Source organism: Tachyglossus aculeatus, chromosome 6 (genome assembly GCF_015852505.1).
Source record: "Tachyglossus aculeatus isolate mTacAcu1 chromosome 6, mTacAcu1.pri, whole genome shotgun sequence".
Classification (NCBI taxonomy): domain Eukaryota; kingdom Metazoa; phylum Chordata; class Mammalia; order Monotremata; family Tachyglossidae; genus Tachyglossus; species Tachyglossus aculeatus.
In genome coordinates, this window is record NC_052071.1 from 31,549,875 (window position 1) to 31,571,323 (window position 21,449).

At 42.8% G+C, this 21,449-nt stretch overlaps 1 protein-coding gene across 1 annotated transcript in view; it reads right to left on the reverse strand.

Annotated features, from left to right (window-relative positions):
- Positions 1-1,596: 1,596 nt before the first annotated feature.
- ADGRG4 (adhesion G protein-coupled receptor G4) overlaps positions 1,597-21,449 on the reverse strand; it is a 62,327-nt gene continuing 42,474 nt past the window's right edge. The window contains exons 17-22 of the mRNA XM_038747712.1: positions 20,305-20,573; positions 18,773-18,851; positions 15,961-16,241; positions 8,251-8,352; positions 4,029-4,214; positions 1,597-1,836 (exon numbers count right to left, since the gene is read on the reverse strand). Coding sequence (XP_038603640.1) covers positions 1,709-1,836; positions 4,029-4,214; positions 8,251-8,352; positions 15,961-16,241; positions 18,773-18,851; positions 20,305-20,573 — 1,045 coding nt within the window. The 3' untranslated portion in view covers positions 1,597-1,708. The remainder of the gene's footprint in view (positions 1,837-4,028; positions 4,215-8,250; positions 8,353-15,960; positions 16,242-18,772; positions 18,852-20,304; positions 20,574-21,449) is intronic.

Consider the following 21,449-nt stretch of genomic DNA (forward strand, 5'->3'; position numbering starts at 1 on the left):
ATCCAGGGAGTTAAGCAAGTTGAAAAAGCAGCTCTCTTTCTCTCCCAGCTCCTCTCTGCCTTTGCTGGCCCCCTGACATTGATCTTGTTCAGTTTTCCCATTAGTCCCCGACACCCCCTGGGGATACAGTGATGGGATAGTGGGAATTAGCATACTTCTGTGACTCTCACTCTTCTCTGAGCAGGAGCCCAGTCTTGCCTCTAAATTCTCCTGACCTGTAAGTACCAAATAAGAACCTGTCCAGTACCTCGAAGTACCTCCTATATCCCCCTGGCTACAACTCTGGCTCTCCAGGCACGCAAACCCACACAGGCACACCCACCTCATCGCAACAGAGAGAGGATCGTCCCTTACTAAGTCCTCTTTTCCTCTTCTCCCACTCCCTTCTGCGCCGCCTTGACTTGCTCCCTTTATTCATTCCCCCTCCAAGCCGCACAGCACTTATGTACATATCTGTAATTTCATTTATATTAATGGCTGTCTCCCTCTCTAGACTGTATGCTCACTGTGGGCAGGGAATGTGTCTGTTTTTATTGTTGCACACAGTAAGCACTCAATAAATATGACTGACTGAGGAGGAAAAGGGCCAAAGGGAACACCGCTCCAGCTGAATAATAATAGTAATGATGGCATTTGTTAAGTGCTTACTATGTGCAAAGCGCTGTTCTAAGCGCTGGGGGGGGGATACAAGGGTGATCAGGTTGTCCCACATGGGTCTCACAGTCTTAATCCCCATTTTACAGATGAGGGAACTGAGGCACAGAGAAGTTGAGTGACCTGCCCGAAGTCACACCGCTTACAAGTGGCGGAGCCAGGATTAGAACCCATGACCTCTGACTCCCAAGCTCAGGCTCTTTTCACTGAGCCATGCTGCTTCTCGCACTTGTCCTTAGGTAATAGGCAATTGCTATTGCTTTTCTGAATTCCATATAATCAGCCCTTTTTCTAAAACAGGTTTAAGTGCGGACAGCCGTCAGCATATCCCTTCGGTGTGGGCCTTGGTAGTATAAGTTCATGATGAAAATGATTTACTAAGTTTTAAAGCTCACACTTTTCATGTCGTGTTCCACCCAGCTCTTTTTACCCCTTTTTGGAGACTGGAAGGGAGAGCAAACTAAATGATTCCCTGAAGAGTGTCTGATCATTGTTCTCCATGGTGTTCGCAACTCTGCTGTCGGCCATTTCTTCCATTGCTTTGCTAATTAGTGAGAGAAATTAGCACTGTTTAATAAAATAGTGTTTATTTTTGGCAGCGCATTAATCAGACCTGCACTATATAGTCATCACTCCAACAGAGGCAGTTCAGAGGCACATTATTCCCAGAAAATAAATAAACTTTTCGACAGTTGAATAACATGACAGATCAGGGGAATCAAAGCTTTTACTTGATGCACACATTCTGACTTTTGCTAATTATAGTTGTCATTTTTAAATTAATTAGAAAACTGATTATTCAGGAAGCATTACTCCTCAGATTCAGTAGCATTTGTGAAGGACAGACTCCTAGTGCTTAGTGCACAGGGACTTTATCATGAGCTATATTGAAACAAACTTCATTATAAAAATACACAACCTTTATTTTTAATATCTGTTACGTACTGTCTGAACTCCCCCCCCACAACAGTAATACTTAGAATATGCGATAGGAGCAACTGCCCCACAAGCACCATTCTTCATCTAATCCGGGAAAAAGGAAATCTATTGTATTTCACCGTAGAAACCTCTGCGTATGAAGAGAATCCATTTTAATTTCCACAGGTATTTTTCTTCTTACGCAAGCTGGTACAACTTCATAATTAAATGGAGTTAAAGAATAGGGGTCTTCATACACTTCATCTAAACAAAAGAAGGGGAGATTGTTCTCAACAACCGGATTTTTTATCCTTATTAGAATAACAGATAACAACTTTGAATTTATATTAAATATTAAATCCCCACATCATGTGTCTCGCTGCAGATTTCTCCAGTGCCTCTTCTGTGGATTCCTGGCACTCTGTCAGCCTGTCCATGGTTGGTCACCATGATGGGAGCATCCACCATGCAGAATGCAGGTGGCGATTGATTGATTGATTAGTTGTGCTCCTTGCACTTTGGGATAAGAGGAATGGCGAAGTTCTCCTTCGTCAAAACCCAAACGGCCACTCAGTCTGAATTAGCTGAAGATTGACCCTGGACCTGTGTGGCCCGGGGGAAAGGCAGCCTCTCTGTTGGTGCGGCATTTTAGGGAAATGTCTGACTTCTTAATGCCTAGTGGCTGCCTTCACAGTTCCCCCGGGAGCACTGGGAAGAGGGGCCGGGTTGGGGATGGCAACAAGTGGAAGGAGGTTTGAGGAAAGGGAGCAGCCTAGGAATGGGAGACTATCTTAAGGTCCAGTCAAGGAGCAAGGCAGACTGGGGGCCAAAGGAAAAGGAAAGGAGAGAGTGAAAATGAGAGAGAGAGAGGAGAGAATAAAATAAGCATTGAGTAGAATATGAGTAGAATACTCCTTCTACAACCCAACCCACACACTTTGCTCGTCTAGTGCTAATATTATCACTTGCCTGTCTCATCTCCGACCCCTGGCCCATGTCCTGCCACTGGCCTGGAATTCTCTCCCTCCTCTAATCCAACAGTTACTCTCCCCCAACATTCAAAGCCTTATTGAAGGCGCATCTCCTCCAAGAGACCTTCCCAGACTAGCCCACTAAGCACTAAGTGCTTATATATGGTTGTACATATTTATTACTCTATTTATTTATTTTTATTTTACTTGTACACATCTTATCCTATTTATTTTATTTTGTTGGTACGTTTGGTTTTGTTCTCTGTCTCCCCCTTTTAGACTGTGAGCCCACTGTTGGGTAGGGACTGTCTCTGTGTGTTGCCAGTTTGTACTTCCCAAGCGCTTAGTACAGTGCTCTGCACATAGTAAGCGCTCAATAAATACGATTGATGATGATGATGATGATGATCTCCGACCCCTGGCCCATGTCCTGCCACTGGCCTGGAATTCTCTCCCTCCTCTAATCCAACAGTTACTCTCCCCCAACATTCAAAGCCTTATTGAAGGCACATCTCCTCCAAGAGACCTTCCCAGACTAGCCCACTAAGCACTAAGTGCTTATATATGGTTGTACATATTTATTACTCTATTTATTTATTTTTATTTTACTTGTACACATCTTATCCTATTTATTTTATTTTGTTGGTACGTTTGGTTTTGTTCTCTGTCTCCCCCTTTTAGACTGTGAGCCCACTGTTGGGTAGGGACTGTCTCTGTGTGTTGCCAGTTTGTACTTCCCAAGCGCTTAGTACAGTGCTCTGCACATAGTAAGCGCTCAATAAATACGATTGATGATGATGATGATGATGATCTCCGACCCCTGGCCCATGTCCTGCCACTGGCCTGGAATTCTCTCCCTCCTCTAATCCAACAGTTACTCTCCCCCAACATTCAAAGCCTTATTGAAGGCACATCTCCTCCAAGAGACCTTCCCAGACTAGCCCACTAAGCACTAAGTGCTTATATATGGTTGTACATATTTATTACTCTATTTATTATTTTACTTGTACATATCTATCCTATTTATTTTATTTTGTTGGTACGTTTGGTTTTGTTCTCTGTCTCCCCCTTTTAGACTGTGAGTCCACTGTTGGGTAGGGACCGTCTCTGTGTGTTGCCAGTTTGTACTTCCCAAGCGCTTAGTACAGTGCTCTGCACATAGTAAGCGCTCAATAAATACGATTGATGATGATGATAAGTGTCTTCTCAGGTTTCCCTGGACTGTTCCTCTCCACCTACCTTTCCCGCTACCCCTGCTCTAGCTGCTCTCACCACAACCCCCACCATTCCCACTACTGTACTCCTCTGTCCCCTTCACCTGATCGGGCATTCAGACTAGTATGCCACGAATACACGAGGCACGCGTGCATTGTTATTTTGGCGAGCATTATCCGAAAGCTTTAATGAAATGCAAGACTTAGTGCCTATTTTTTGGCAGCTAGAGGTTCCTGGCATTTGTAGCTGAAGAACGTTATTTCGCCTTACCATTCTGGAAGGTAATTTCTGAAGCTGCGCCTTGCAGAGAGCTTGATGATTTGGAAGTAGAGCTGGTCGTAGTCGATTTCAGTGACTTGGTTGACTTAAAGGATCGTAATGATAACTGGGGTTTAAGAGTCCTATTTGGTCTTTCCTGTTTATAACCCGTTGTTAATCCAGATTTACCGTTCCAATCTGAAAGCAGAGAGAATACGCACTTGGAATACGCACCCCTCCCTCCCTTCAAGGCCCTGCTGAGAGCTCACCTCCTCCAGGAGGCCTTCCCAGACTGAGCCCCTTCCTTCCTCTCCCCCTCGCCCCCCTCTCCATCCCCCCCATCTTACCTCCTTCCCTTCCCCACAGCACCTGTATATATGTATATATGTTTGTACATATTTATTACTCTATTTATTTATTTATTTTACTTGTACATATCTATCCTATTTATTTTATTTTGTTAGTATGTTTGGTTTTGTTCTCTGTCTCCCCCTTTTAGACTGTGAGCCCACTGTTGGGTAGGGACTGTCTCTATATGTTGCCAATTTGTACTTCCCAAGCGCTTAGTACAGTGCTGTGCACATAGTAAGCGCTCAATAAATACGATTGATTGATTGATTGATTGAATAAAATATTGGGCTAACTATAGGGCAAAATACTTTCAGTTAATTGGGTCCAGAAGCTCCCTTTTCTACATCAGTCCAAGAAGTACTCTATTCTGCGACACAGTATTGGGGTATTCAACAATCAATCAATCAATCGTATTTATTGAGTGCTTACTGTGTGCAGAGCACTGTGCTAAGCGCTTGGGAAGTCCAAGTTGGCAACATATAGAGACAGTCCCTACCCAACAGTGGGCTCACAGTCTAAAAGGGGGAGACAGAGAACAAAACCAAACATACTAACAAAATAAAATGAATAGAATAGATATGTACAAGTAAAATAAATAGAGTAATGAATATGTACAAACATATATACATATATACAGGTGCTGTGGGGAAGGGAAGGAGGTAAGATGGCATTAGAGGGCATTAGATAACTATAGTCTGTGGGGATAATCAGCAGAGAAGCAGTGTGGTTTAGTGTAAAGAGCACAGGCTTGGGAGTCAGAGGATGTGGGTCCTTATCCCGCCTCTGCCACATGTCTGCTGTGTGACCTTGGGCAAAAGTCACTTAACTCCTCTGTGCCTCAGTTACCTCATCTGTAAAATGGGAATTAAAAGTATGAGCCCCACGTGGGACTACCTGATTACCCTGTGTCTACCCCAGCGTTTAGAACGGTGCTTGGCACATAGTAAGTGCTTAACAAATAGCATAATTATTCATTATTATAAGCTTTCACAGGGCAAGCAAAATTATTCATTATTATCACCTTTTATAGGGCAAGCAAGTTCAGTGTGAAACAGGGCTGCATGTTACACCTTGTTCTTGTAAATATGGCTAGACCACTTCAAATCTTTATGTCCAGATTTTATAATCCTAAATGCAGGAATTTGAACCCCTCTCACCTGAAATTTGTGATAATTTGTTCATGGTCCCTACCCATTGGGAGACAGTGTGGCCTAGTGGAAGGATACCCCTTCCTTCCTCTCCCCCTCGTCCCCCTCTCCATCCCCCCCCATCTTACCTCCTTCCCTTCCCCACAGCACCTGTGTATATGTATATATGTTTGTACATATTTATTACTCTATTTATTTATTTTACTTGTACATATCTATTCTATTTATTTTATTTTGTTAGTATGTTTGGTTTTGTTCTCTCTCTCTCCCCCTTTTAGACTGTGAGCCCACTGTTGGGTAGGGACTGTCTCTATATGTTGCCAACTTGTACTTCCCAAGCGCTTAGTACAGTGCTCTGCACATCGTAAGCGCTCAATAAATACGATTGATGATGATTGATGACGATACCCAGGTTCTTATCTTGGCAGTACCACTGGCCTGCTCGGTGGGCACGTCGCTTAACCGGTCTTGGGGGGCCTCGGTTTCTTCATATAAAAACACCAGCTCCCTCTTCGTCTTAGATCGTGAGCCCCATGTGGGACAGGGACTGTATCCAATCTGATTCTTTTGGAGTTATCCCAGCATTTGGCACAGTGTTTAGCTGATCGTAAGTGCTTAGTAAATACCTTGGTTTTTACTTCTCGCACCCTCCCTTTCCATTGTCTCTTCAAAGGAAAGCGGGGTTGGGCCTAAGCAGAAAGTCTCTGCAAGTCACCAAGTCTGGAGCCGTCGGAGGATGGAAGGGCTGGGCCCAAGGAGTCCAGAGTGACTGGGGTTGTGCATCGGCAGGATCTAGTTCTAGACTGTGAGCCCGTTGTTGGGTAGGGACCGTCTCTATATGGTGCCGACTTGTACTTCCCAAGCGCTTAGTACAGTGCTCTGCACGCAGTAAGCGCTCAGTAAATGCGATTGAATGAGTGAATGCTCCTGAACTGGATTCCTGAGAGAGGGCCAGTGCTGCTGCTCGGCAACACCCCGCCGGCCGGCCAGCGGTTCTCTGAGGGTGTCTTGATGCGGAGAGGGAAGGGAAGGGGACCAAATGTTGGAAGGGCTCGGATGTTGGGAGAAGGTGTGAGGCTGAGTGTGGAGGGGGTAGGTAACAGGCAGCAGTAGCACCCACAATTGCATTTTTTTAATAGTATTTGATAAGAGCTGTCTGGGTGTCGAGCCCTGTTCAAGTGCTACCCGAGAGGAAATGCATATTTGCCTATCCAACTTTTCTTCTCCTACCCATCTTCCTTAAACTGAGCCCAGCAAGATGGAGGAACTCTGGCGATTCTCCCAATCAATCGATCAATCAATCGTATTTATTGAGCGCTTACTATGTGCAGAGCACTGTACTCTGTGCAGAGCACTGTACTATGTGCAGAGCACTGTACTTGGAGAAGCAGCGTGGCTCAGTGGAGAAGAGCATGGGCTTTGGAGTCAGAGGTCATAGGTTCAAACCCCGGCTCTGCCAGTTGTCAGCTGTGTGACTTTGGGCAAGTCACTTAACTTCTCTGGGCCTCAGTTACCTCATCTGTAAAATGGGGATTGAAACTGTGAGCCCCACATGGGACAACCTGATCACCTTGTAACCTCCCCAGCGCTTAGAACAGTGCTTTGCACATAGTAAGCGCTTAATAAATGTCATCATTATTATTATTATTATTATTACTAAGCGCTTGGGAAGTGCAAATTGGCAACATATAGAGACAGTCCCTACCCAACAGCGGGCTCACAGTCTAAAAGGGGGAGCAGAGAACGAAACCAAACATACTAACAAAATAAAATAGAATAGATATGTACAAATAAAATAAATAAATAGAGTAAAAAATACGTACAAACATATATACATATATACAGGTGCTGTGGGGAAGGGAAGGAGGGAAGATGGGGGGGATGGAGGGGGGACGAGGGGGAGAGGAAGGAAGGGGACCCCCAAGGGGACCCCTTGTGTGCAACCCCACAAGGGTTGCAGTGGAACCAAGTTTCCAAAACGTGGTGATTCCCCCACTCTAGATAGTAAGCTCTTCGTGGGCAGGGATTGTATCTACTTATTTGTTGTACCGTAATGATAATAATAATAATGTTGGTGTTTGTTAAGCGCTTACTATGTGCAAAGCACTGTTCTAAGCGCTGGGGGGGATACAAAGTGATCAGGTTGTCCCATGTGGGGTTCACAGTCTTAATCCCCATTCTACAGATGAGGTAACTGAGGCTTAGAGAAGTGAGCCCACTGTTGGGTAGGGACCGTCTCTATATGTTGCCAACTTGTACTTCCCAAGCGCTTAGTACAGTGCTCTCCACACAGTAAGCGCTCAATAAATACGATTGATTGATTGATTGATTGATTGAAGTGACTTGCCCAAGGTCACACAGCAGATGTGGCAGAGCCGGGATTCGAACCCATGACCTCTGACTCCAAAGCCCGTGCTCTTTCCACCAAGCCACGCTGCTTCTCTACTCTCCCAAGTGCCTAAGACAGTGCTCTCTGCCCCCCGTAAGCGCTCAATAAATACGACTGAATGAGTGATTGAATGAGGGATTTCAGCCATTTGAGGTAAAACAATAAGCTTTGCTGGATTAAAGAGATGCGGAAATCTCCTTCTGCCCATCTCTCCATTTGCTACACAAAATTACCTTCGTGACCTGGAAGAGTCTTCATTTTAATAATGATGCTGTGATTAGCTGAAACTCTGAGTCAGGGTCGATCTAAATTAAAATGCAAAGCATTACCAAGCTCGGCTCCTCACCGGAATAGTTATCCAGCCGAAATCTTCCGCAGCAGAAGTGGGCCTGCCACTGCTTTCTCACCTTTCCCTTCATCATGCAGTGAAACACGAAAATGAAGAGCCCTACCAAGAAGAGAAAGTCCGTCTTACTCAGATTTATTAATCAGTTCCTTCTTCTTTTTCTGTCTTATCTCTAGAGAAACAGAACCTATTTAACACTGTGAAAATGGTGCATTTCAGACCTCTCTACACTCAACTCGAAACCAGTTATAGAGGGTGTATTTATGTATATATGTTTGTACGTGTTTTTTTTACTATATTTATTTATTTATTTATTTATTTTATACATATCTATTCTATTTATTTTATTTTGTTAGTCTGTTTGGTTTTGTTCTCTGTCTCCCCCTTTTAGACTGTGAGCCCACTGTTGGGTAGGTACTGTCTCTATATGTTGCCACTTTGTACTTCCCAAGCGCTTAGTACAGTGCTCTGCACATAGTAAGGCCTTAATAAATACGATTGATGATGATGATGATGATTTTCAGCGATAAAGAATTAATCACAGTAGCTTCCTTACGGGTCTTCCTACCTCCTGCCTCTCCCCTCCTCAATCTACTTTATATTCAGCTTCAGCTCCCTTCCCCACAGCACCTGTATAGATGTTTATATGTTTGTACATATTTATTACTCTATTTATTTATTTATTTTACTTGTACATATCTATTCTATTTATTTTATTTTGTTAGTATGTTTGGTTTTGTTCTCCGTCTCCCCCTTTTAGACTGTCATCATTATTATTATTATTATTATTATTATTATCTAGCTCAGCACTGACCCTTTGTCCCCCTTCAGGCCCGGAGCTCCCCCACCTACATTTATGAGAGACCCCCACTCTTCCCACTTTCAATGCCTTATTAAAATCACATCTCCTCCAAAAGATTTTCCCCAATTAAGCCCTCTCCCCTCTTTTCTGTGTCACCTACACACTTGGAAAATCTGTTCCCTTTAAGAACTTGATATTCGCTCCACCCTCAGCCCCGCAGCACTTAGGTACATATCCCTATTTTATTTTAACGTCCGTCTCCCCCTCTAGACTGTAAGCTTCTTGTGGGCTACCCACATTTCTACGAACTCTGTTGTATTGTACCCAGGTAGAGTGCTCCTCACCCATTAAGCACTCAGCAAATACTGCGGATTGCCGATACATTCAGCTGAATCAATCAATCAACCGTATTTATTGAGCGCTTACTGTGTGCAGAGCACTGGACTAAGCGCTTGGGAAGTCCAAGTTGGCAACATATGGAGACAGTCCCTACCCAACAGCGGGCTCACAGTCTAAAAGGGGGAGGCGGAGAACAAAACCAAACATACTAACAAAATAAAATAAATAGAATAGATATGGACAAGTCAAATAAATAGAGTAATAAATATGTACAAACATATATACATCTATACAGGTGCTGTGGGGAAGGGAGCTGAAGCTGCATATAAAGTAGATTGAGGAGGGGAGAGGCAGGAGGTAGGAAGACCCGTAAGGAAGCTACTATGATTAATTCTTTATCGCTGAAAATCATCATCATCATCATCATCAATCGTATTTATTGAGCGCTTACTATGTGCAGAGCACTGGACTAAGCGCTTGGGAAGTACAAATTGGCAACATATAGAGACAGTCCCTACCCAACAGTGGGCTCACAGTCTAAAAGGGGGAGACAGAGAACAAAACCAAACAGACTAACAAAATAAAATAAATAGAATAGATATGGACAAGTCAAATAAATAGAGTAATAAATATGTACAAACCTATATACATCTATACAGGTGCTGTGGGGAAGGGAGCTGAAGCTGCATATAAAGTAGATTGAGGAGGGGAGAGGCAGGAGGTAGGAAGACCCGTAAGGAAGCTACTATGATTAATTCTTTATCGCTGAAAATCATCATCATCATCATCAATCGTATTTATTGAGCGCTTACTGTGTGCAGAGCACTGGACTAAGCGCTTGGGAAGTCCAAGTTGGCAACATCTGGAGACGGTCCCTACCCAACAGTGGGCTCACAGTCTAAAAGGGGGAGGCAGAGAACAAAACCAAACATACTAACAAAATAAAATAAATAGAATAGATAGGTACAAGTCAAATAAATAGAGTAATAAATATGTACAAACCTATATACATCTATACAGGTGCTGTGGGGAAGGGAGCTGAAGCTGAATATAAAGGAGATTGAGGAGGGGAGAGGCAGGAGGTAGGAAGACCCGTAAGGAAGCTACTATGATTAATTCTTTATCGCTGAAAATCATCATCATCATCATCAATCGTATTTATTGAGCGCTTACTGTGTGCAGAGCACTGGACTAAGCGCTTGGGAAGTCCAAGTTGGCAACATCTGGAGACGGTCCCTACCCAACAGTGGGCTCACAGTCTAAAAGGGGAAGGCAGAGAACAAAACCAAACATACTAACAAAATAAAATAAATAGAATAGATAGGTACAAGTCAAATAAATAGAGTAATAAATATGTACAAACCTATATACATCTATACAGGTGCTGTGGGGAAGGGAGCTGAAGCTGAATATAAAGGAGATTGAGGAGGGGAGAGGCAGGAGGTAGGAAGACCCGTAAGGAAGCTACTATGATTAATTCTTTATCGCTGAAAATCATCATCATCATCATCAATCGTATTTATTGAGCACTTGCTATGTGCAGAGCACTGTACCAAGCGCTTGGGAAGTACAAGTTGGCAACATCTAGAGACAGTCCCTACCCAACAGTGGGCTCACAGTCTAAAAGGGGGAGGCAGAGAACAAAACCAAACAGACTAACAAAATAAAATAAATAGAATAGATATGGACAAGTCAAATAAATAAATAAATAGAGTAATAAATATGTACAAACATATATACATTTATACAGGTGCTGTGGGGAAGGGAGCTGAAGCTGAATATAAAGGAGATTGAGGACTTTTAGACTGTGAGCCCACTATTGGGTAGGGACTGTCTCTATATGTTGCCAATTTGTACTTCCCAAGCGCTTAGTACAGTGCTCTGCACATAGTAAGCGCTCAATAAATACGATTGATGATGATGATGATTGAGGAGGGGAGAGGCAGGAGGTAGGAAGACCCATAAGGAAGCTACTATGATTAAGTCTTTATTGCTGAAGATCAGAGATGAAGCGGCCCAAATGACAAGTGCAATACATCTTTGAGTTTGCATTAAACTCCTAATACTTCTGCACAAATGATGGATGGTGATATTGGCGGGCGTCTTGTGCTACTATTTTAAGCATCGAAATTATTATGCCTGCTCTGAATTTCCAGATGCCGCTACTTTCCGCTCGACAGCTCCATTTTTTCCTTTCTTTTGATCACATTCTGGTGGGTTTAATCACTAGAATGTAGTCTATTAGAGGAGTTGCTACTTTCCTCCTCGGTATTGTCAGGAAGGAGGGTATCAGGAGACGCTTTACTTATCTTGCCTTATATTTTAGACTGTGAGCCCAATGTTGGGTAGGGACTGTCTCTATATGTTGCCAATTTGGACTTCCCAAGCGCTTAGTACAGTGCTCTGCACATAGGAAGCGCTCAATAAATACGATTGATGATGATTAGAATGCCTAAGGTAAAAATGATGTAGATCAAACAACTCCATTGTCAACCATTCGTTTCTCAATATATTCAACTGCGAACTATGGGAAGAGCATCTATATTGGAGGAGCAGTGTGGCGTAGTGGCTAGAGCCTCGGAGCCCAAAGGTCATTTATTCAATCGTATTTATTGAGCGCCTACTGTGTGCAGAGCACTGTACTAAGCGCTTGGGAAGTAGCTCCGCCACTTGTCTGCTGTGTGGCCTTGGGTAAGCCCACTCACTTCTCTGTGCTTGTAAAGTGGGGATGAAGACGGTGAGCCCCATGTGGTACAGGAACCGTGTCCAACCCGATTTGCTTCAACCCACCCCAGTGCTTAGTACAGTGCCTGGCACATAGTAAGTGCTTAATAAATACCGTAATTTGGTACGGTACCCCACTCCGGACCGTGAGCCCGTTGTTGGGTCGGGACCTTCTCCATATGTTGCTGACTCGTACTTCCCAAGCGCTTAGTACAGTGCTCTGCACACAGTAAGCGCTCAATAAATATGATTGAATGTACGAATGAATGATTATTAATTATTGTTATTATATTTAAATGCTCTAGACTGTAAGCTCATTAGGCGCAGTGAATTGTGTGTACTCTCCCAAGCACTTAGTACAGTGCTCTGCAGCAAGGCAACTGTATTTGTTGAGCACTTACTGTGCGCAGAGCACTGTACTAAGCACTTGGGAGAGTACAGTCTAATAATAAACAGATTCCCTGCCCACAATGAGCTTACAATCTAGAGAACGAGCTTACGGTCTGTGCAAAGTAAGCGCTCAGTAAATGTCACGGATTGATTAGTGCATTGGGAAGATTAGCTTGCTAGTAGACTTTTCTAATAATAATAATGGTGGCATTTATTAAGCGCTCACTATGTGCATAGCACTGTTCTAAGCGCTGGGGAGGTTACAAGGTGATCAGGTGGGTCCCACCGGAGGCTCACAGTCTTAATCCCCATTTTGCAGATGAGGGAACTGAGGCACAGAGAAGCTAAGTGACTTGCCCAGAGTCACACAGCTGACAATTGGCGGAGCCGGGATTTGAACCCATGACCTCAGACTCCAAAGCCCCTGCCCTTTCCACTGAGCCACGCTGCTTCTCTAATTTCTAAATTGGAATAAAACCAAGTTTATTGTGTAGTTTAAGTTTTATTGGCTTTTTAATAGTGATAGCATTTCTTTAGCACTTGCTATGTACTGAGAAGCAGCGTGGCTCAGTGGAAAGAGCCCGGGCTTTGGAGTCAGAGGTCGTGGGTTCAAATCCCTGCTCCGCCAATTGTCAGATGTGTGACTTTGGGCAAGTCACTTCACTTCTCTGTGCCTCAGTTACGTCATCTGTAAAATGGGGATTAAGACTGTGAGCCCCCCCGTGGGACAACCTGATCACCTTGTAACCTCCCCAGCACTTACAACAGTGCTTTGCACATAGTAAGCACTTAATAAATGCCATCATTATTATCATTATTATTACTAAGGACCATTCTGAATGATAATTTTACTATTCAGGCTTTGTAGCAATACAACTAGATGTCAAGTTTTTGCCTTTTGTGTCCTAATCATTTTTTTGTGACCTGTTCTTTAAAAGCTCTCCCAGAGCAGTGCTTTTACAGTGGTATAATAATAATAATAATAATAATGGCATTTGTTAAGCGCTTACTATGTGCAAAGCACTGTTCTAAGAGCTGGGGAAGCTACAAAGTGATCAGGTTGTCCCACGGGGCTCACAGTTTTAATCCCCAATTTACAGATGAGGTAACTGAGGCACAGAGAAGTTAAGTGACTTGTCCAAAGTCACACTGGTGACAGTTGGCGGAGCTGGGATTTGAACCCATGACCTCTGACTCCAAATAATAATAATAATAATAATAATAATAATAATAGTAATAATGATGGCATTTATTAAGCGCTTACTACGTGCAAAGCACTGTTCAAAGCGCTGGGGAGGTTACAAAGTGATCAGGTTGTCCCACGGGGGGGCTCACAGTTTTAATCCCCAATTTACAGATGAGGTAACTGAGGCACAGAGAAGTTAAGTGACTTGTCCAAAGTCACACTGGTGACAGTTGGCGGAGCTGGGATTTGAACCCATGACCTCTGACTCCAAATAATAATAATAATAATAATAGTAATAATGATGGCATTTATTAAGTGCTTACTACGTGCAAAGCACTGTTCAAAGCATTGGGGAGGTTACAAAGTGATCAGGTTGTCCCACAGGGGGGCTCACAGTTTTAATCCCCAATTTACAGATGAGGTAACTGAGGCACAGAGAAGTTAAGTGACTTGTCCAAAGTCACATTGGTGACAGTTGGCGGAGCTGGGATTTGAACCCATGACCTCTGACTCCAAATAATAATAATAATAATAATAATAGTAATAATGATGGCATTTATTAAGTGCTTACTACATGCAAAGCACTGTTCAAAGCGCTGGGGAGGTTACAAAGTGATCAGGTTGTCCCACAGGGGGGCTCACAGTTTTAACCCCCATTTTACAGATGAGGGAACTGAGGCCCAGAGAAGTGAAGTGACTTGCCCAAAGTCACCCAGCTGGTAAAGGGATGGATTTCTACTAAAATCTGCCCTATCCTCGTAAGTGTCATTTTCACTGAGAAGCAGCTGTGGCTTAGTGGAAAGATCATGGGCTTTGGAGTCAGAGGTCATGGGTTCGAATCCCAGCTCTGCCACTTGTCAGCTGTGTGACTTTGGGCGAGTCACTTCACTTCTCTGGGCCTCAGTTCCCTCACCTGTAAAATGGGGACTAAGACTGTAAGCCCCATGTGGGACAACCTGGTAACCTTGTATCTTCCCCAGTGCTTAGAACAGTGCTTTCTACAGCGCTTACTGTTCGAAGCGCTGGGGGGATGCAAAGTGATCACGTTGTCCCATGTGGGGCTCACAGTCTTCACCCCCATTTTACAGATGAGGTAACTGAGGCTCAGAGAAGTGAAGTGACTTGCCCAAGGTCACACAGCAGACATGGGGTGGATCTGGGATTAGAACCCATGACCGCTGGCTCCCAAGCCCGTGCTCTGAGTGTATATGACATCTTAAGTTAAAATACAGGATATTTTTAATACCATATTCTACATGTTTTAAGACAAAGGGAGCTACAAAATGGGTTTATGTTAAGTAAATGTTAAGTATAATGGGTTTATAGTAAGCACTTAACAAATACCATCATTATTATCATTATTATTCTCCATCGTGGACCTATTTGTGGTGGAGTTTCTGCCGTCTTTCCGCCCCACAGCTTCCCTTCTGTTGTACAGAACAGGGATCAAGTGGCACTCAAAAAAAAAAAATACTTTTAAAGCATTGCTGGGCTATAAAAGATTGGAACAAGCTAATGAAGCCCCAGAATTTAGCACATCCTTCATAGGAGAGGAATTTTTTTATTTCACCCGCAGCACGCTTCTGATTAGCAAGCACTGCCAAGTACCCAGACATCGCTGCTCTTTGTCTCCTTAATGGTTGGGCACCCTCTTCTAACTCCCTCCATTTATTTCAGTCCTGGTCTACTACATAGTATTCCTGCATGCTTTGCACTGTACTGAGCACTTCAGGGAGTAGAAGTGAGTCGGCAGACGCAGTCCGCACCCACAACCGGCTACAGATTGACGACAGGCAGAGTGATAAGGTGGCACACAAGGCAGGGAATAAGGACTATGCTACTCAGTGAAATCAGTCAATATAGCGTCAGAATCACCTCTGACCTTCAAGGGCAAAAATAATAAAAAAATATATAAATAAATAAATAGATAGATAAATAGATAGATAAATAGATAAATAAATAAATAAAGAAAATAAAAATAAAGAAAATAAAATAAAGCGCCTCCCCATTCTAGACAAAATCAAATAAGTTCAGTGTCATAAAATCACATCCGAGCCTGAAATTAGGTTCTGTTCTCTTCATTTGAGCTAATTATTGTAAATATATTTATGGTCCGGGGGTATTAAAAACGAACACAGATGTCTCACCGATTCAAATGGTAACTTTACCCATCTGGTGATTTTTGAAAAATTCCAGTTTAAAGTACTTGAAAACCTACAATAAAGCCTCAGGCGAAGTCAACGTATGGTGACCGAAATGCAGTAGTTACCTTGCAAAGTGTTAAAAATGGCAAACAAATACAAGAAAATGATCCTCACAGGACCCCAGGCGAAAAAGGCACAGCCCCAGGTTAATCCTAGTAAAAACGTTAAGCTAGTGGTGCTCTTCAAATCGTGCAGAATCACTTTTTTCCACGATCTCTGATGTTTTGATTTCAAGGAGTTCATCTGGACAAGAACAGTAACGAACATTGACGTATTCATGAGAAATATTAAGCAAAAGTAGGCCACAACTGAGACATAAAAGGCAACGTCATCTTGAATCCAGCAGCTGTAGAAAAAAAGAAAAAGAAACATTTTCTCAAGTGGGGAAAATACTAAGGGATTGTGCAGGTAGCAATAAATATGTGGTATTTATTGATCGCTTCCTCTGTGCAGAGCATTGTACGGAGCGCTTGGGAGACTACAGTACATAGAGTTGGTAGGTGCGTTCCCTTCCCACAAGAAGCTTACAGTCTAGAGCGGACGACAGACATTAATAAAAATGAATTACAGATCTGTCCATAAATACTAAGGAACTGGGGACGGGATGAATATCGAGTACTTAAAGGGTACAGATCCAAGTGCACAGGCGATGAAGAAGGGCGAGGGAGTAGGGAAAGGAGGAGTTGAGATTTTAGTAAGGCTTTGAAGGTTGGGAGACTGGTGGTCCATCATTTATGGAGAGCTAGAATTCCAGGCCAGAGGGAGGATGTAGGCAAGGGGTCGGCGGTGAGATAATCAATCAATCAATCAATCGTATTTATTGAGCGCTTACTGTGTGCAAGCGCTTGGGAAGTCCAAGTTGGCAACATCTAGAGACAGTCCCTACCCAACAGTGGGCTCACAGTCTAGAAGGGGGAGACGGGGAACAAAACCAAACATACTAACAAAATAAAATAAATGGAATAGATAGGTACAAGTAAAATAAATAGAGTAATAAATATGTACAAGTGAGATCGAGGTGCAGTGAGTAAGTTGGCATTGAAGGAGGGAAGTGGGTGGACAGGGTTGGAAATGAGTGAGGTAAGATTGGAGGGAGCAAGGTGATTGAGTGCTTTCAAGGTGATGGTTAAGGAATTTTTGTTGGATGAGGAGATGGCTGTTGATTCTCGAGTGGGGAGACATGGCCTGAACTGTTTTTTAGAAAAATGATCGGAGCAGCAGAGTGAAGTATGGACTAGAGTGGGAAGAAACGGGCGGCAGGGAGGTCAGCGAGGAGGCTGCTGCAGTAATCAAGGCAGGATACGACAAGGGCTTGGATCTGCCTATTAGCAGTTTGGATGGAAAGTAAAGGGTAGATTTTAGAGACGCCGTGAAGGTAGAACGAACAGGATTTGGTGACAGACTGGATATGTGTGTCAAATGAGAGAGACGAGTCAAGGGTAATGCCAAGGTTATGAGCTAGTGAGACAGGGGAAGGTAGTGGTGTTGTCTACAGTGATGGGAAAGAAATGGGGAGGGCAGGGTTTGGGTGGAAAGATGAGTTCTGTTTGGGCCATTTTTAGTTTGACATCCATCATCATCATCATCATCAATCGTATTTATTGAGCGCTGACTGTGTGCAGAGCACTGGACTAAGCGCTTGGGAAGTCCAAGTTGGCAACATGTAGAGACGGTCCCTACCCAACAGTGGGCTCACAGTCTAGAAGGGGGAGACAGAGAACAAAACCAAACATACTAACAAAATAAAATAAATAGGATAGATATGTACAAGCAAGATAAATAAATAGAGTAATAAATATGTACAAACATATATACATGTATACAGGTATATACATATATACAGGATAGATGTAAACCAGGGCCATCCAGGTCCTGAAGGTCAGAAGAAATGTGAGACTGCAGAAAGAGGTCAGAGCCGGAGAGGTAAATTTGGGAATCATCCGCATAGTAATTGAAGTCTTGGGAGCGAATGAGTTTTCCAAGGGAGTGGGGATAGATGGGAAATGGAAGCGTACTCCAAACTGAGCCTTGACAGACTCCCATTGTGAGAGGGTGGGAAGCAGAGGATCTTGTGAAGGAGACTGAGAAGGGGTGGCCAGAGAAATAGAGGAGATCCAAGGGAGGATGGTGTCCGTGAAGCCAAGGTTGTGTTGTTTCAGCGAGAAGGGGGTGATCCACAATGTCAAAGGCAGCTGAGAGGTCGAGGAGGATCAGGATGGAGTACATAGAGGCCATCGGAAATAGGTATTTATTACTTTTAAATGCCCCAAATTCTCCACTGATGTCAGTGGAAGTTTCTCACACTAAACAACAATGTTGTTTAATTAATGTTAAAACTTAATTACAAATTAAAACCAAACCTACCAACAAAATAAAATAGATAGGATAGGATAGATATGTACAAGTAAAATAAATAAATAAATAAATAGAGTAATAAATATGTACAACCATAATAAATATGTACAACCATATTTATTATGGTTGGAGTTATTCCTTGTTGGAGTCCAGAATTTATGATCCCAGAAGGCAAGACTTCCCCTGAGCAGGGAAAATAATCATACAGACTGACAACAGATCTTGTGTAAGCTTGGGCGAATCACTTGCCCGTGTTTCCTCAACTACAAAATCAAGATTTAAACTGCTGTTTTCCCTTCCCCTTAGACGGAGAGCCTCTTTTGGGGACAGAGACTGTATCAGAATGGACTCAATAAAAGTACTGGTTAGGCAACCAATGAACGCCCAGGGGTGAAGGAAAATAGGAAATAAATTGTAGTTGATTATACCGAGAATGCTCTATCCAACATTAAAGAAAACAGCGCAGGCTGGGCATTTCAGTGAAGCATCAATATCGAAATGAACTCAGAGTTTTGTACTTACAATGAAGTGGATGGACTCAGAACTCCATAAGAATCTTTTTTCACAATTAGTATAATTGTAACGACTATTGCTGGCATTCCTAACATGGAAAAGAAAACAAAAAGAAACGCATTGGGCAGTGACGGGGAGACCAGGATTAATGACTGCAATTGGGATACAGATGAGCTACCACTCTATTTCAATGAGCTACAGATGTGCGGGGATTAAAGTAGCAGGGTTTGCAAAATGTGAATTCTTCAGCTAAACATTTCTAGAAGCTCTCCAATCTGCCGAACTAAAACTGAATGCCAACATCTCAAATCAACAATGCTCGCGGGTTATTAGGGAGGAACGGCATATGCCAAGAGGCAACGAGGCAGTAGTCGAGGCTTCAGAGTGCAGTTTTGCATCATGTATTTCTCTACAAGTCAACTGCAGTATTTTCTCTCCCTGCTGCTTCCAATCATTTTCTCACTTCTTCGAGTCTTTCTATGGTACCTTTTGTGTCAAGCATCATTTACTAAACAGAGAATTGCTGGCACCAACAAGGGATAGCAAAAAAAGAAGAAAAAAAAGTAATGGTCTGAGTTCAGGAGAATGAGATGAAATTTCTGGATCTACACCGTCTAATATGAAGTGTCTAAAGCACCCAGCTATTTCTAGATGCCACGTCAGCAAATACTCTGAAAATTTTTCAAGTTTGAAAATGGCACTCATTAGTATATTTATATTTAATATCGAAATGGTTGCTCCCATCCTTTCACAAAAAGTTCCTGGTAGTTGGCAGTGCAGTGTGCTAAATAGGTAATCAGTTTGAAGCAGAACTGAATAACTATTGCCATTTTAGACTGTGAGCCCACTGTTGGGTAGGGACCGTCTCTATATGTTGCCAGCTTGTACTTCCCAAGCGCTTAGTACAGTGCTCTGCACACAGTAAGCACTCAATAAATATGATTGATGATGATTTGAAAATTTTGGAATTTACATTTTTTTCCAAGATGCGGAATACCACAGAGGAATGGATCATCATCATCATCATCAATCGTATTTATTGAGCGCTTACTATGTGCAGAGCACTGTACTAAGCGCTTGTGAAGTACAAATTGGCAACATATAGAGACAGTCCCTACCCAACAGTGGGCTCACAGTCTAAAAGGGGGAGACAGAGAACAAAACCAAACATACTAACAAAATAAAATAAATAGGATAGATCACTCCAGTCCCCTAGCAATGAAAAACAAGAGCATCAGCCAGTGGATTGAAACTAATATGGGATATAATTGCATTGTCTCTGCATCAGTTGGGTACATGTAGAGGTGAAATAGGAGATGAAAATTAGGGCTTGACTGACCTACTCTTTTCCTGGATTTCATGAGCAGCCTTTAACTGTTTCCACAAAGGGTAAGGCATATGTGTATTGGACAGTGCATGGTGAAATCATTTTTGAAGTCCTTAAACAATAGTACCATTGTACAGAATTGGCTCTGAATTATTTATCTGAGAGCCCAACCTGAAATTACAGAGACTCTAAATTCCATAGTAGTTTTACTTACCCCAGCCAATCATGCAGAACTTCAGTATGTAATTTGGAATGTATATATTGAAAACTTTGACCAGAGCAAAATACATGTGAACGGCTTCTAGGCCCATCCAAGTGAAAGAAGCAAGCAGGAAATAGTGGAGCATTACTGCGACCGTGATACAGAGGCCAGTATTTCGAAATGTGGTCAACCACGAATTCACCAGAAACATCACGTTCAACATCATCAGTGCGATACACAGATTGATCAGGATTTTGGAAGGAAAATCTTTTCGAAGCTTGCTGAAATGAAAGACACAGGCAAGTTATTGTACTTGAATAGTTTGACTTGCGTTTCATCAAATGTTGCTTTATCTTTCATTCAGATAGTCTAGTAATACTATTTATTGAGCACTTACTGTGTGCACAGCACTGAACAAAGCACTTCGGAGGGTGCCTACAGAATTAGTAGACACAATCCCCGCCCATGAGGATCTGAATAATAATAATAAAAATGATTATGGTACTTGTTAGCTTACTATGTGCCAAGCATTGTTCTAAGCACTGGGGTAGATAGAAGTTAACCAGGTTGGACACAGTCCCGATCCCACGTTGGGCTCACACTCTTAATCCCCATTTTTCACGAATGAGGTAACTGAGGCACAGAGAAGTTAAGTGACTTGCCCAAAGTCACACAGCAGACAAGTGGTGGAGCTGGGATAAGGACCCATGGCCTTCTGAATCCCAGGCCCATGCTCTAACCACTACACCATGCTGCTTCTCATCTTGCAATCTAGCGGAGGAGATGGACACTAAACGTGTTGTGGGCAAGGATTGTCTCTCTTTATTGCTGAATTGTACTTTCCAAGCACTGAGTACAGTGCTCTGCACACAGTAAGCGCTCCATAAATATGATTGAATGAATGAATGAACATAATTTACAGATAGGAGGAAAGAGTAAAGTGGTTATTTAAGTGAGTCCTTAAGTTGTAGTATAGGGTCAAAAGTGATTCAGGTGGTTGTGAGAATAAAAGTGCATGGTCGGAACAAAGCGCCGAGATGATAGTTGAGGATATAAAATCGGAGGTGTAGAAAAATTAATCAAAATTAGCCAGAGAGGAATAGTCTAAGTGGTAATGGGAACCAGGAGAGAACTGTATTGGTGAAACCAAGGATTGG